The sequence below is a fragment of the Mobula birostris genome, chromosome 2, assembly GCF_030028105.1.
Source record: "Mobula birostris isolate sMobBir1 chromosome 2, sMobBir1.hap1, whole genome shotgun sequence".
In the NCBI taxonomy this organism is placed as follows: Eukaryota; Metazoa; Chordata; class Chondrichthyes; order Myliobatiformes; family Myliobatidae; genus Mobula; species Mobula birostris.
The window spans coordinates 100,531,830-100,547,695 of record NC_092371.1 but is presented as its reverse complement, the minus strand read 5'-3'; the positions used below and the strand labels follow the sequence as shown (position 1 = coordinate 100,547,695).

The following is a 15,866-nucleotide window of genomic DNA, read 5'->3' as shown; positions in this document are numbered from 1 at the left end:
CCTGATCCTAATCAGCGGGAGAGTCTCGAATGATTTTCAAGTAATGTTAATTTAAGAAACTAAAACAAAGGAAAGTTTGGATTTATTTCAAGATGTCCATGAAAGACGGCGTTAATTGACGCACTATTTTAACTTCAGTTGCAAGTTCAAACTCAAAGAACTTATTTTGGAATTAAAAGTTTATTTGCAAATTCGCGCACAATGCATGGTAACGAAAAGGCGATTATCGGGTGCACTGTACATCATTCAATATATAAAAAACAAATTCACAACATGTTTATCGACATCACGAAAAATTATATTCTCTTTAAAATTGTATATAGCATTGCCACGTACTTTCAGATTCATGCTTTTAATACGTCTTCAGAAAACACGTGAACAGAAAAAATGATCAAAATAATCAGATGCTTTAAAAACTCGTAACCATCAATCTATCAACAACAGTGCCTCTGTAATGTTTCGCGCCCACGTTTAGTGCTTTAATGCCTGACCCTTTAAGGACGCGAGTTTACACCAGATTAAATAATTGCGCCCAGCTCTGCATCATACGTCACTTCTAGCTTTGTCTGCTAGAAAAGTGTTCTGATATTCATACATTTGCCTAAGCGATTGTTATTCATTCTGGTCCTGATGACTTATTAATCAACGGGAAGTCACGATGAGGATTTTTCCATTTATTGCAGTGTGTATTAAATTAAAATTAACGCTATGAGAATATTACAACGACAGCTAGAATTGATAGGAAGTATAGAGATTTTTAATAACTTACTGATATTCAATTTGTTATGTTGTCACGGTCGTTTTAAGTTATTTTATTTAGAAATGCATCTTGGAACAAGCCCTTCCGGCGCAACGAGCCTCGCTGTCCAGCAACCCGCCTATTTAACCCTAGTCTAATCGCAGGACAATTTACAAAGACCAATTAACCTACTAACCGGTACGTCTTTCCGGAGCACCCGCGGGAAACCCACGCGTTCATGGAGAGAAGGTGCAAACTCGTTGCTGTAGTAGTGTCGCGCGAACCGCTACACTAGTGTGGCGCCCTCTATTAATTCCCTATTAAGTTCTCTAATTATTAAACGGCAGAGGCTTGGCATTCAACAATTGCACAGAATGGAAAACGATTCGGATTCTGATTCAGATATTGCTCTTCCCTAATAAATATCCTATACGATACAGTCACCGAAAGGCACAATTCCTATCATCTTATATACAAAATAAACAGGTTTTATTGATGCTTCAAGCGTTTGGGGGTTTTGGCAATTCAGTGTTCACTCGCGTCAGTTCTATTCACTGATCATTGTTCCTTCCTGAATCTTGGTCGCTCTGATCGTCAGTAAAACACACATCCACGTCGCTTTCATTGCTGTGGTCACTTTTCTGTTCGGCTTCGTCCATTTTGCTGTCTGCTTTGTGAATATTTTGCCCTGGGTGTCGGGATTTCACATGCCTCTCCAAATCCCTGCGACGCACTAACACCTTTCCGCAGAATTCGCACCTGTAAGGCGTGTTCCCCTCCGCGTGCAAGCGGATGTGTTTGTTGAGGTTGCTAGGGTCTCCAAAAGGTCGAAGACAAACTTTGCACTTCAAAGGCTTGTAGCCTGTATGTGTCCGCATGTGGATTTTAAGGCCGTATTTACGGGAGTAGAGCTTGCCGCAGTATAAGCAGAGGTGCCCCTTTTTGGGTTTGCCGCTGGAAGTGGTGGTGGTCGAAATGGACTCCAGTCGGGACCTGTTCTTTTCCGCAGCGATGCTGGTCAGTTGTTGGGTGTGCATTGCAATTTCTCGGTCTATGTTGGTGATGGAGCCAAGGTCCGGATTCAGGGATGGGGCGCCAAAGTAGGTGACAGTCTCTGGGTACTTGACCAAGTTGCTGAAGTGGAACTTCAGGGGGTAATAGGGGGAGCTGTAGAGGAATTCGCCATTGTACACGGTCAAGGGCATCAGCGGAATGTTACATTCCCCGGGGAAAGGCTTCACGCCTTCAAAGGGAGGAATGGCGAACCTCTCAAAATGGACGCCGCTTGGAATCGTGGCGCAGCGACTGGGAGACAGACTGGTGTGGAGGCCCCTTTCAACGTGTTTGAAGGCCGACGTCTCTTCAAAGTTGCTAAACAAGGGAAAGCCTCTGGTGCTATCACTGCAGGGCAGTGCGGGGACCGGGGGCTCTATTGAGTGGATGCATTTGGAAGGGTGACTTCCCACCACGGTCTCGCTGGTAGAACGCGGTGGTTTCATGCCGGTGAGCAGTTTATTGAAGGCCATTCCATTTGCCTTGCTGCTACAGTCACCGCTAGGCTCGGAAGATATTAACTTTGATAATCCCGTAGGTTTGAACGCGGATCTAATCCCAGGATGAAAGCCCATCGCATTGACTATTGAAGAAGTCTCACTGAGAGTGGTTAGAGAAGCATGGCTTCGGGCTGAACTAACGCTCATGTCCAAAGCCCGGTCCTGTTCATCCACCGACCCCGCTGACTTCTTAATCAGGGAAGCTTTGGCCAGGAATGGCGAAACTGATCGTTTACCCTCCTCTGCAGAGACGGGAGAGATTTGATGGCCATTCCTCAGCGTTGCTGAACTGGATATGTCTGCACTCTTCGGTGATCTGCTGAAAGTTTCCGAGATTCGAGTATGGTCGTTGTTGATGAAACCTCTGCCGTTACTCAGGGTACAGTGGAAGTGTATATGAGCTTTTAGCGTGTTCGGATACTTAAATGCTCTCCAACAGTACCAACAAATATACCGCTCTTCGCCTAAGGAACAGAAAAAAAAACACTAAGTTTTAGAGTGAAATTGCAAATGCTTTTACTGGAAAGACATACGGCAAAGATAAACGTTAAGCACAAGAGTCATTTAACACGAGTATACATGTGCCTTTAGAACAGAAATGAGGAGGAATTCCTTTAGCTAGAGGGTGGTAAATCCGTGAAACCTATTGCCACGGGTGGCTGTGGAGACCCAGTCTTCGGGCGTATTTAAAAGGGCGGGGGGGGGGGGGTTGATAGATTCCTGATTAGTCAGGGCGACAAATGCTGCAAGGAGAAGGCAGGAGAATGGGGTTGGGAGGGATAATAAATCAACCATGATGGAATGGCAGAGAAGACTAGATGGGCCGAATTGCCTAAAAATTTTCCTACCTTACACGGCTTTCGAATTATTGCTCATATTTCAACAGTTATGTGAGTAAAGTTCAAAGTAAGTTTCCTATCAATGGATATCAAATGCCATCTCGGGATTCATTTTCTTGCAGGCACCCACAGGAAAACAAAGAAATAGAATAGAATCCACAAAAAAAAACTGCACACCCAACAAGACCGAAAGCATCCAATGTGCAAAAGAGTATATTGGTACAAAATGGTACCAATTCTACCAATTGTACAAAATGATACAAAAAAAATTTAAAAAGTAAACAAAAAATATATAGAAGTAGAAATAAGCTGCACGTTGCAAAACAAAAGGTCTGATATTAAGGTAGGCCAAAGAGCAGTTTGCAATTCTTGTTCACACCCTCTGCCTTATTCAAGATTCACAAGATTGTCTAATGCCGTTCTTTCGCACACAGGTGTAAAGGAGAACAAAATTATTGCAACTCCGGATCCAATGCAGCATAAAGAAACACAATAAATGTAAATATAAAAGTAATCCTATGAGCACAGTACATAAGGTCATGAGGGGTGCGAAGGCGCTGTTGGGGAGGCGTGTCTGATGTGGGTTTACTGGTTATGGGGATGGTGCGGTGGGTTAGTGAGCGGAGTGGTTGATCAGCCTTACTGCTTGGTGGGAATACGGTACTGTAACTGCTTTATTAGTCTAGTGATCCTGGCGTGGATGCTGCGTAGCCTCTTTCCTGATAGTGCATGAGCAGAGTGAATGAGATCCTTCATGACACTGCTGGCCTTTATATCAGACACCTTCCCGTATATATGTCCTTGGTGACGAGTGGGCTGGTGCCGGTGCTCGTTGGGCAATTGTAGCACCCGTTGTGGAGCTCTCCTGCCCGCCGCCGTGCGTCTGCACAAAGTTGCAAACTTCATCATCAGCACTAGCCTAGCCAGTGAAGATCGAGGATATCCTCAAAAAAGCGGCATCCATCAATAAGGACCCCCATCATTAAGGACCCCCACCACCCAGGACGTGCCCTCTTCTCATTGCTACCATTAACGAAGAGGTACGGGAGCTTGAAGTCACACACACTCAACGTTTTCGGAACAGCTTCTTCCCCTCCACCTTCGGATTTCTGAATGGACAATGAACTTATGTAGACTACCTATATTTTCCCTTGCCGTACACTAGTTATTTAATTTTATATACTGTACTGTATATCTTATTGTAACTTATATTTTTATTGTACATCGCGCAGTACTGCTGACGCAAAACGACAAGTCTCACGACATATGCCGGTGATATAAAATCTGACTCTGATTCTGATGCGCGTAAGGATGCTCTCCACTGCGCATCTGTAAAAGGTCGAGAGTATTGATGTGCACCAGGCCGAGTTCTGTGACCCAACCCAAAAACTTTACAAATTAAACGGTAGTAAATGTAAAAGGAAGTCAGCGGGACAAACAACTCTGTAGGGTGATGTATATGCATTTCTTAGCCCGGTTATTCATTATTCTCTTCTCTAAGGAGGAAACGTAAGCCTGACCAGGCATACACAATCTAGACAGTTAATGTTTTGGGCTTTACCAGCCTTCGAGGTGATAACAGCTGTTCCTTGAAATCATGGGGCGCTTGAAACAATGCACTAAGCCCATCTGTTGATGCTGAAGAGAGGAGGCGTTTAGCAAGGAGTTGCAGAAACTGCCCAAAGAGCAATATATATATCATAAGCTTCTCATTAAAGTGGGAACAATGTCCAGAATATTAACGTGGGCTATTCAAAGACAAACAATTCCTTGAGGTGCCCTCATTTGTAGATACTGCAATGAAAGAATGGCGTCAAACTGTTCATTGTACAATATAAAGCAAGGCTCTCAATCTTTCACCATCAGCTCACTCTTTTATCTTTTTACACAAGAGATTCTGCAGATGCTGGAAATCCCGACTAACACACACACAAAATGCTGGAGGATCTCAGCAGGTCAGGCAGCATCTATGGAAAGGATTAAACGGTCGACGTTTCGATCCTGATGATGAATCTCGGATCGAAACGTCAACTGTTTAATTCTTTCCACAGATGCTGCCTGACCTGCTGGCTTCCTCCAGCATTTTGTGTGTGTTTATCTTTTAGTTACTTTTCCAAAGTTTCGATTTCACTATCACTATTTCCCCTTTATTCTCTTTAATTTTATTTTACTATATCTGTTCTCGTTATCTATTCCCCTTTAATGTTGTTCCCTTCTCTCATCTTTTTGTTTCTCGGATGCAGTCCCGACATATGTGCCCCGACCTAATGCTTCTTCATAGAAAACTTTGCTTACGGCCTATTTCCACATCTATTAGAGTCCATGTTATTTTGTAACTGACAAGCCTCTATTGCAAGTATACAGTAATTACAATTAATTTGATGCATTGTCGATTTTGATCGTAACAATGTGCACATATTGTGTACAGTTGGAAAAGTTCGATCGATCTTTGTTCTGGTGTTTTAAAATTGTAAACATCTGAATATATTCGTCTTCTGGTGCTTTGCTGAAAATTAGCACGAGACAAAATCATTTCGTCTTCCTAACTCGCTGGTATTTTTGTTCTGACTGTCTCACGAAACGAAGACATATCACACAGCAGACATAAGAAATATCAGACTTAAATATTTCTTACAGAAACAGTCCAAGTGCACGGTTTTAGCTCTTTCAGCGGCAAGCTTGTGATTTTCAAATGTTGTCATCACGTTGAAAGTTTCAATGGCATCGAATAAATATATAATAGCAAGTTTCGGGTCTGTTTCCGTTCAACTTAAATGCTCACTTTCAAACTCGCACGAGTACATGCGTAACAATTGACATATAAATGCACTTTTTTCTAATCAGCTTGCGACAATATATTTTGCAACTCAGTCGTTCACCTTAACTAGGTATGAAAACGTAATCTTCAGTATTTGATTAAAACCACACTTTGGAATCTGTTATCAATAGCTTTTAAAAATAATTCGTATGATGTACTAATTAAGTAAAAATTAATGCTGTATATTACAAAGTTTTGAAACTAGCACTATCTCGGAGAGCACGGCGCCGGGGCCGTCAGGGTAGCGTGGCGATTAGGTGTCGGAGTGCGGAGGATAATTCCGGAGTTCACTGTACGTGCTTCCCGTGAACGTGAGGGATTCTTCCAGGTGCTCTAGCTTCCTCCCACAGTTCACTGTTGGTTGTGATTAGACTCGGGTTAAAATGGGCAATTTGCTTGGCAGCGCGACTCGGTGGGACGAAAGACCCTGCTCCGTGCTGTGTCTCCGATAAAATAAATGATTAACAGGTTATTTATCGAATGTTTCCTGTATTAAACAAATGGATAGTGGAAAGAAGAGGCGGTGAGATCAGAGGCTCAAAGCTTTATTTGAAAACGGTGTGCAATCGTTAGTTACAAGTTGAAATCCCTATTCTAAGAAAAAAAAACAGAAACGTTAAATGTTGTGAAAAATGCAAACCAATAAAACACGTATTCTGAAGTGTATTTTAAATTGTAGAGAAGTCGAATGATAGATATTTTCACTGGTAGCCAACGTTAAGGAGTAGAGATACCATCTGCAGCCTAGTTTAGGGATTAAACAGTCCAGAGTAGCAAACACAAAGTGCTGGAGGAACTCAGGCCTCGGCTCCGAACCTCGGCTGTTTCTTCATTTCCATTCATGCTGCCCGAACTGCCGAGCTCCTCGAGCATTTTGTCTGCGTTGCTCTGGATTTCCAGCGTCTGCAGAATCGCTGGAGTTTACGAGTGCACAGTTCAGTAGTGTATATGATTAGTTCAGTTGTCTGGGTTCAAAGGGAGCAGTGGTCTCAATGATCGCATCAGTGTTCTGGGGAAATGATTTTATGCGACCTGCAAAAACCCCTTAGAGGAAGCAAGTTCTTGGATTTCTACAAACGTACTCTTGGAGAGCATTCCAACTGGTTGCATCATGTCTGGTACGGAGGGGCCACTGCACAGGACCGGAAAAAGCTGCACACTCAGCCAGATCCATCATGGGCACCAACCTCCCCAGTATCGGAGACACCTTCCAAAGGCGATGCCTTAAAAAGGCGGCATCCATCATTAAGGACCCTCATCACCCAGGACATGCCCTCTTCTCATTACCACCATCAAGGAGGAGGTACAGGAGCCTGAAGACACACACACAATGTTTCAGGAACAGCTTTCTCCCCTCTCCAAGAGATTTCTGAACTGGACCTTACCATGTTATATTTTTTATCTTATTCTGCACGACTTATTTAATAATATAGATAATTGTTATTTATAGCTTTTTTAATGTATTGAACTTTACTGCTGCCGCAAAACAACAAATTTCACAACATATGCCAGTGATATTAAATATGATTCTGATTCTGAATTGATGTTTACAATTTCAGTATTACCATATCAATAAATTATTGATTAAAATATCGATTCATTGCACGTTGAAGGGTCGCTTTGGAGTATTTTAACTACACCTGTTTCTTTCAGGTTTATTAGAAGTACAGAAATTACACTTTCTAATGGATCGTATCTCCTCAACAGCGTTGAACTGCCTGTTATGGCGTATTTACAGTGTATTACAAAAGAAGGAAACTACACCAGTCGTTTTGCGCCGCTGTGCGCTTGGTCCATTATTATTCAGGGTCCTTCATGCACATCCAATCTACACTGGATTACAATAGGTGGTCTTTAGCGTTGAGATGGGGCCGTACGTCTCGGAAGAGGCGTGTGCGTTGATTTTTTTTTGGGGGGGGGAGATTCTGTAAAGTTTCTTGTAATAATTGAGGAGTTGTGTTATCAGAATCACAGTCAGGTTTAATATCACTGGCATGTTTTGTGAAATTTGTTGTTTTACGAAAAGTACAATTAAAAGAAACCGATAAATTGCAGCATATCTGTATATATAGATAAATGAATAAATGAAGTACGTAGTACAAAAAAAGAGCAAGTAGAGAGCGAAGTGAAAAAAAAATAGAGTGAGGCAGTGTACTTGGGTTCATTGTCCATTCAGGGCTCTGATAGTAGAGGGGGAAGCAGCTGTTCCTGAAAGGTTGAACGTTTGTCTTCAGGCTCCTGTACGGTAGCAATGAGAAGAACGTAGCCCAAGCAAGAACTTTAGTAACCCCCATTACCTTACAACTTGTATTAGCGATGACAGAGGTCTGGCCACCCTCACCTCCCCCGTCAAAAATCACTAGCACCCTTTGAAAAGGGAGACTTCAAGCTGAATTCAATATTGGATGTATTATGCGATTGTTCCTTTGAAGAAGACAATATTGCGCCCATCCACAATTTGGAGCCAATTGTGTCTTCTAGTTAATGCACCCGAAGTCCATCCCCACCACACCTCTGCACGCTCGCTGGGACCTGATACAAATAGTTCTTGCCCCATTTTATTTCGCATTGGCCAATTTCGTTACACAATTACATCTATATTTCGTTAATATTATTGTGTTCTTTAATCCTCTGCGGGTTTTTTTTGGGGGGGAGAGCTGCATCGGATCCGGAGTAACAACGATTTCGCTGTCTTTGCACTTGCGTACAGGAAATCACATTAAACAAACTCTAGTCTGCTTGCGTCTGTTATTTACAGATGTTGCATGATGTGGAAACATCATTGCTCAGAACGGAAAAGTTCATCGCGGGGCAGTACAGTATATGATGTCACATACGTACTTTAATTAATAATTTTACTTCCAAATTTGAAATGTATAACAATGCAATTACCAAAACATGGATCGCCCTGTATTACTTTTCACAGTTATTGGTTCGCTAAACATTTCTAGAAATGAAGACTGGTCATATATGAAATAACCAGCGTCGAAGGGGTGGGAGAGGGCGAAGGTCAGCCAACAGCTTGACAGATTTTTAATTATACTTTTAATCTAATTTTCTTTGAAATTACATATGTTTCACGTCAGTACGGAAGATCGTAAATGCTCAGGATCAGTCCGTACTGCCTGATTTATTGCCTCCCTCAGCCCCATTCTCCCTGTAGCTGTGAAAAAGACTGCGGAAGCTGTCAAAACCAGAACGGCAAACGCTGAAGACGCTTGGATGTTCCAGCAATGGCCGCAGCCATACCTGCATTCTCCACGGTAACGACTCGTCCTCTGTAAGGAGTTTGCTCGTACTCCCTGCGGAATACCTGGGGTTTTCTCCGGGTGCTCCGGTTTCCTCTTATAGCCCAAAGGCGAACCGGTGAGCGGGTTAATTGGAAATTGTCCTGTTAGGGTTAGGGTTAAATCTGGGGCTGCTGGGCGGCGCGACGCGGATGGCCGGGAGGATCCATTCCGCGTTGTATCGCTAAATGGATAAATAAATAAATTCTACTGAGTCCAGTCCGCCGAATCCTTCAGGGTGCTGCAAAAACGGCAAGCCGCACAGACAACTCAAGAGCACAGCTCTCAAAGGGCTATAGCAGGCTGCGGATGGTAGTGATCCTAGTCCGGAAAAGAAAAAGTATATTCAATAGAATGGTTAGTAGTTATGTTAGCTGCCCACGAAATATCGCCGTGTCTCTCCAGCACCATCGTCGCAGCTGGGAACATACGGAAGTCACCGTCACGGACGGCTAAGGCAAGATAGTGGGTACACGTATTTAAAGTGGAGCTTCATGGGTTCTTGATTAGTCCGGGAGGGAAGAAGGCAGGATAATGGGGTTGAAAGGGAAATTCAGTCAGTCATTGATGGAAAGGCGGAGCAGAATCGAAGGGCCGAATGGCGGAATTCTGCTCCTACGCCTTATGGATTTACGAGCCAGGCAAGTGCTCAGCCTGATCTGCTGAATGTTGCCCAGATTTTTCTGTTTTCATCACTGAAATCCCAAGTAGTCGATCCTCCCGGAGATCTCAACAAAGCAGTAAAAATTGCATTCGATTTTAACAAAACCTCAATCAAGATCGTTAAAAATACACCTTCCAAATAGAAAACAGAAGCCAAAATTGTTCGGCCGTATTTATAGGTCCATTTCTCGGCAGATCAGTGGATGGAGTTTCTAATAAACTCGCGTTTACTTTGACCTAAGTACAACGGAGAATTTCCCACTCAGGGTGAGTATTCGGCTGGCCTTTCTCAAGGCCATGCCAGCACCACTACGAGTTGCTGCAGCAGATGACTATAAACAAAAAACGCAAGAGATTCCGCAGATGCTGGAAAGCTGGAGTAACACGCACACAAAATGCTGGAGGAACTCAGCAGGCCGGGCAGCATCTATGGACATGAATAAACAGTCGATATTTCCCCCTTTCCAGTCCCGATGAAGAGTCTCGGCCCGAAACGCCGACTGTTCATTCATTGCTGTAGGTGCTGCCTGACCTGCCGATTTCCTCCAGCATTCTGTGTGTGTCTTTCTCTACGACTATAAATACCCGTGATTCGCGACGACCCCGATATTCTGGGGCACAGATTAGAAACTCGAGTTTGACCAGCAATAGAGAGCGAACAGTTATCTTCAAAGGAAATTCCAATTACTGTAAGTTCAAACCGAACATACTTCTTAATAAATTACCCAGCATAATCGAGTTCAGACTATTTCATTGGACAAAGTGCTGTTGACTCTAACACAGCAATAGAAGTGAAAAGAACAATACCCCTTGCAGTTCCACCATGGGATTAATTTATCTTCTGTGTATATTAATAATCAATGTGAACTTATTCAGAAAATAGATAGAATGTTCTATTGCCGAACGACTTCACATGAGTTGCAGAGACTGCAGTTTTGCCAAATGCTACCCTGGTGCCCACATGTTCGGGGGCAGTACGGACACCTCCACCTCGGTGCGGCGCAATGACGTTACATTGCATCTAAACTGGAAATGGATAACACCGTCTGTTTCCGCCACTTTCCCTTCTACCTCTAACGGACTTTTCGCCGAAAGTGGATCTCAAGGTAATATGTGGTGACACACACGTTAAATTTCATCCAATTATAAAATTTACTTTGGACTTCGAACTTCTCGTCCTTCTTTCGAGAATTGCGATTACCCCGCCTCTCCTGAAATTGGGGGGTGAGAGTGTTAAAATAAAAAGAATTTGGCTATCTGTTGTAACCACACTCAAATAGATAGATAAAATACACCCAGTGCTTAATATATATTATATTAAGGTATTATCGAATATAAATATAAACTGCTCTTCCGTCGATTAATACGTAAATGTTAGCGCTGCTCGTAGGTCTAAAGCAGTCACTTGTAATTTTGCGTTTACGTGTTTATACACACAGAAGATTCGTGCAAGAGAATTGATTCTTAAACCTGTGTGCGGAAAAACTGCAGAAATACTTTCGAAGCAGTATACACTTCTAGTGCTGCTCTTTTCTATTACTGTTGTGCAGCGAGAGCTGAGAAGGTTGTCCCTACCTTTTTCATCGTGAGTCGGTGTGGCTGTGGTTGGTATATCGAGCCACTGAGCTAAAGAACTGGAATACCAAGCAGCTAACTCCTCTCCAGGCTGGATTTCCCTCAGTGTTCGGTAAAATATCTGCGGAAAGGAACGGATACCGACTCCTAACGATTAGATGTTACCAAACAGGGTTGATGGAAACTATATCTGTGTCCCAAATACAGCGATGTTGATGTACCTGTCCCCCCGGAAGGTCGGTGATGGCTTCTAAGTTCTGCTCTTGGATATGCCTGGCTGGTCGGATTAACTCTGTCCATTCCGGCACGGAGTCGCCGGCTTCATCAACCAAATCCCCTCTAACAAAACGCACCTGAAACACGTCCACAGCATCACAATTTAGGACAGAGCATTTTTAGATTCCTGCTTTATCTTTCTAATATTCGTTTCACTTCGTTGGTTATTTGCAATAAACACTCGCATCATAAAATATAGAATCGTGTTCACAACACTTGGCATATAAAAACACCCCATTAAGGCAAAAAAAAAAAATGGGAGCGCGTATTTATCTTTAACATGCGGTACTGTTTTAAAATTAGTTAAGCAACAGTGTGTATGCCATGTGTTTTCGCCAACCGAAAATGTTAGCTTTAATAAGACAATACTAAAGGATATGTGTGACCTGACGAGAACGGATGGTGATGAGACCAACGTGCGTCTGTTTCCCGGTGTGTGAGTGAGTGTGCGTCAATGTGAGTGTGAGTGTGAGTGTGTATATGTGAGTGGCAGTGCGTGTGTGTGTGTGTGTGTGTGTGTGTGTGTGTGTGTGTGTGAAAGAGAGAGAGAGAGAGTTGGAGTTTCTGTAATCCTGGGTTGCTTATGTTTCATTAAGCGACACAAACGTTGGAAGATTTGAACCTTACACTCAAACAAACGAACAAACGCCACTTAGATTGAAGCGGAATTCAGCTGTTGTTAGATAGTGTTGAAAGCTTTCTCACATTGTCACTGAGCGTTTCCCGATGTTTTTAAGTGTATATTGTTTAAAATTCGAATTACTAGCAGTAAAAGATAAGTAAGCAAATCCGATGTGCTTATCAATCAATAATTATCTTCTTTTGCGCATTGGTTGTTTGTTTATGTATAGAGATTCAATAGTATTATAGTCTCTAAAGAGAAATGGACATAATCAAAGGAGGGAAATTTGCAATGATATAGGGGCAAGGGCGTAAGAGAGCAGGACGAACCGGATTTCATAAACTCTAGTGTATTTCTTTACTTCCGCTAAATGCCTGCAAGAAAATGAATCCCAATGTAGTATATGGTGACGTGCACGGACTTCGGTAATAAATGGAGTTTAAAAGTTTGAAAATAATTACAGATCCGAACTTCGGAGCCTGAGAACAGCATTCGTGTTAACTTAGTTGAACCCTACAGATACTAAGACTATGGCTTTGTCGTCCGTCAAGTTTTTCCATTGGCCGGCGAGGTAGTGATGACACCTGTTCGTGTTTGACAGCTGACCGATGGAGCGGTCGAAGTTAGCGGCGCACTCAGCGCTTATCTCCTAGCTTATACTGTACTCTGCCCCTCGAGAGCTCGAACACGCTGTCCGACGAGCAGACATTGAAAATAAGCACCGTTAATCATGCGCCGTGAAGGAGAGATATTAACAAAATATGGGCGGGGCAAATGGTCGCAGGGTGGGGGGGCGGTTAGCTATTAATTAGGCAGAGCGGTCCTTCCTCACGGAATAAAATGGAAACAGACGAGAAATAAATAACATTGTTTGTCAGGCCGTTTAAAAAGGATTTAACAAATTAAGAATCTGACCGTGACGACACGGCAGCTACACCTGTTTAACGAAACTCGTGGTTATATGTGGCATAAGACACTGAATAACTTTTCCTCTATATACACAAATAAATAAATCTTCCTCTGCATATTCCTCGTTTTAATATGTCAGCAAGGGGGAGTAGCTTGTATCATTTACGATTGATTGTGTTAAGCCTAACAGTCAAATCATAGACAAATAAATACGGGTTTATAGAAGGGGGCTGTGTCCAGCTAGTAGCAACTGTTCCGCTAAATCTCGTCGCTAAATGTATAAACTCAATTTATTCCAATATAATTTAAATCAAGATAAAGGTGGGGAGTATTTCTGTGTTATCAGGGATATGTTTAAAGCTAGCGTGCAACGACTTGGATGGAAAATAAATAAGTATCTTGCAAACAACATTTTCCATTTAGATTACGGATCGCAACAAGACAAAATAAATTAATTGAAATCTGACCGTTCGGTTAATTGTAGACTATAAAATTGAACCCTTTCACCGCACGCAGTTGTAGAAATTAGATACAATTAAAGCAATCTGTCAATAACTTTAACAGAAGTTCACACTGTATGGTAATTTGCAAGGAAAATACAATTAACTAACAATTAGCGACTAAACGATTAGATTGGGATCCATGACAATGGACAACTGAAAACAATACCGGGAGAACTCCAGGGTCAGTAGTTCTTCCTCTAGTGTTTTTTTATATAGATAAATGAAGGATTTATTTGAAATACTATTTTGCTTGATTTAAGAGTGCGAACAATACATTCTAATTATAATTTGAAGCTGCTGTCCAACTACTCGGAAGTTAGCGTTTTCTCTCCTGCACTCGAGAAATGAAAAAGGAAAACTATATATTAAATATTTCTGTTCGGCAACAAATGCATTACCTTTTTCTTGTTGCAATGCTCCTTGCGATCGGACATATATTTCCCCAGCTTAAAAATGCCCTGTACGGGACCTAGACGGAGCCCGGCCGGGATGATGCTTCCCGCGGTGACAGTGATCGCCGAACTCCGGGAGGTTTGCATAGCTCCGCGGGAATGCAGAGAGGGGAAAAGAAGGGGCAAAGGGAAGAGGGGTGGGTTGATAGCGAGATGAGACAGATATGTGCGTGTGTGAGCGAGCGAGAGAGAGAGATAGAGAGAGAGAGGGAGAGAGAGGGGAGGGAGGGGGGAGAGAGGGAGAGAGAGAGAGAGAGAGAGAGAGAGAGAGAGAGAGAGAGAGAGAGAGAGAGAGAGAGAGAGAGAGAGAGAGAGGAGAGGAGAGATGGACACGCACTGGTCTCCGCCTGTGAAATGACGCGCCGGAGCCCATGCGCTGCGCTTTTTCTATCCAAAGGGGGGACCGTTGCGTTGGAGCGGAGGGCAATGAGTGCCTCAGTTTGGTGAGAGAGTTTTGGTGCGATCACAGCTGCGAGCCGCAGCCCAAGAGGGTCAGAGAGACACACATGGAGACGTTCCCTACCCAACTGAATAATAAAGTGCTCGAAACGGCCAAGAACAATGGCCTTAGCGACCTTCCCGTTCCTAAAATCCAATTTGTCAAGAGAGCAAGAAAGGCGATTGTGAATCAAAGGTCTGGCGGGTCCATTAATCGTCAGCTTGTGTTATTGTCCGGCAGACAGTTACGATATTTTAAGTGACAAATTCACTGTATAATTTCTCCATAAATTTTACCTTCTTTTATTGCGGCCAACAAAACTTTGGGAAAATAAGTGACTAAAGTTAAGTCTACTTGGCTGATTCCTTTCAGGTTAAATATACTTCAAAGATTTTTCTCTCCCTCTTGTTTTTTTTTATTTTCTCAGAGGAGTGGATCTCAGTTAAACAAAGAGAGGAGAAATGTTTGGAGGACTTGTTAACTTCTATTGACTCGGCGTGTGCCGCATAGAAACGGGGCAGGTACTTGATGGTAGAACACCAGAAAAGTAGCTATCGTCTCGGGATAACTACCATCTCCATTTGTCCACCTCCTGCGTCAGACTGTTGCCTCTACAGTTCACCGAATTATTTTAACCCAGTCATTCCACATAAGCGTTGCCAATATTGAGCTATTTCGGAAATTAATTGAGTCTATCATTTGGGAGTTCAGATAGGATCACGCTTTAAAACGGTGACTTTGTGCATTCTAAGCAGCTTGTCTGAGGGGAAGGGACTATTTAAACTGCCCTTTTAATTAAACACACAACAAAAGCTTTTCGTATATATTTTTTAGAAATAAATATGTGATATCTTATCTCATATATGAAAAACAAATTAAAGAATTAGTAGTTCTGCCTCGGAGTGATCGCCTCACGCTGTTTATAGATGACCGTTACTACATTCCTTTTGAAAACTGTTTTGGGTGTAGTCGTTTTATCCGTGAATTAAAATTGACAACAGTTTTACATCTGGTTTTCAGGCGAAAGTTAACGAAGATTTCGTTTACGAACAAAAAGATTTCTTCCTTTGGTTGCCACTGCACACAATAAGTTAACCATAAAACACTTCAACTGTTTAATCTGTTATTGAAGTTGATGCACCTTCTATCCTTTAAGATGTGTGTTCAATATTATACATAATATTTATTTAT

At 42.5% G+C, this 15,866-nt stretch overlaps 1 protein-coding gene across 1 annotated transcript; it reads right to left on the bottom strand.

Moving 5' to 3' along the window:
* Positions 1-295: 295 nt before the first annotated feature.
* On the bottom strand, positions 296-14,323 carry prdm13 (PR domain containing 13). The gene is made up of 4 exons (XM_072280009.1): positions 14,183-14,323; positions 11,696-11,827; positions 11,475-11,595; positions 296-2,756 (listed from the first exon to the last, which is right to left on the bottom strand). Exons 1-4 carry the CDS (start codon positions 14,321-14,323, stop codon positions 1,291-1,293), a joined length of 1,860 nt encoding a protein of 619 aa, XP_072136110.1. The 3' UTR covers positions 296-1,290.
* Positions 14,324-15,866: the final 1,543 nt, after the last annotated feature.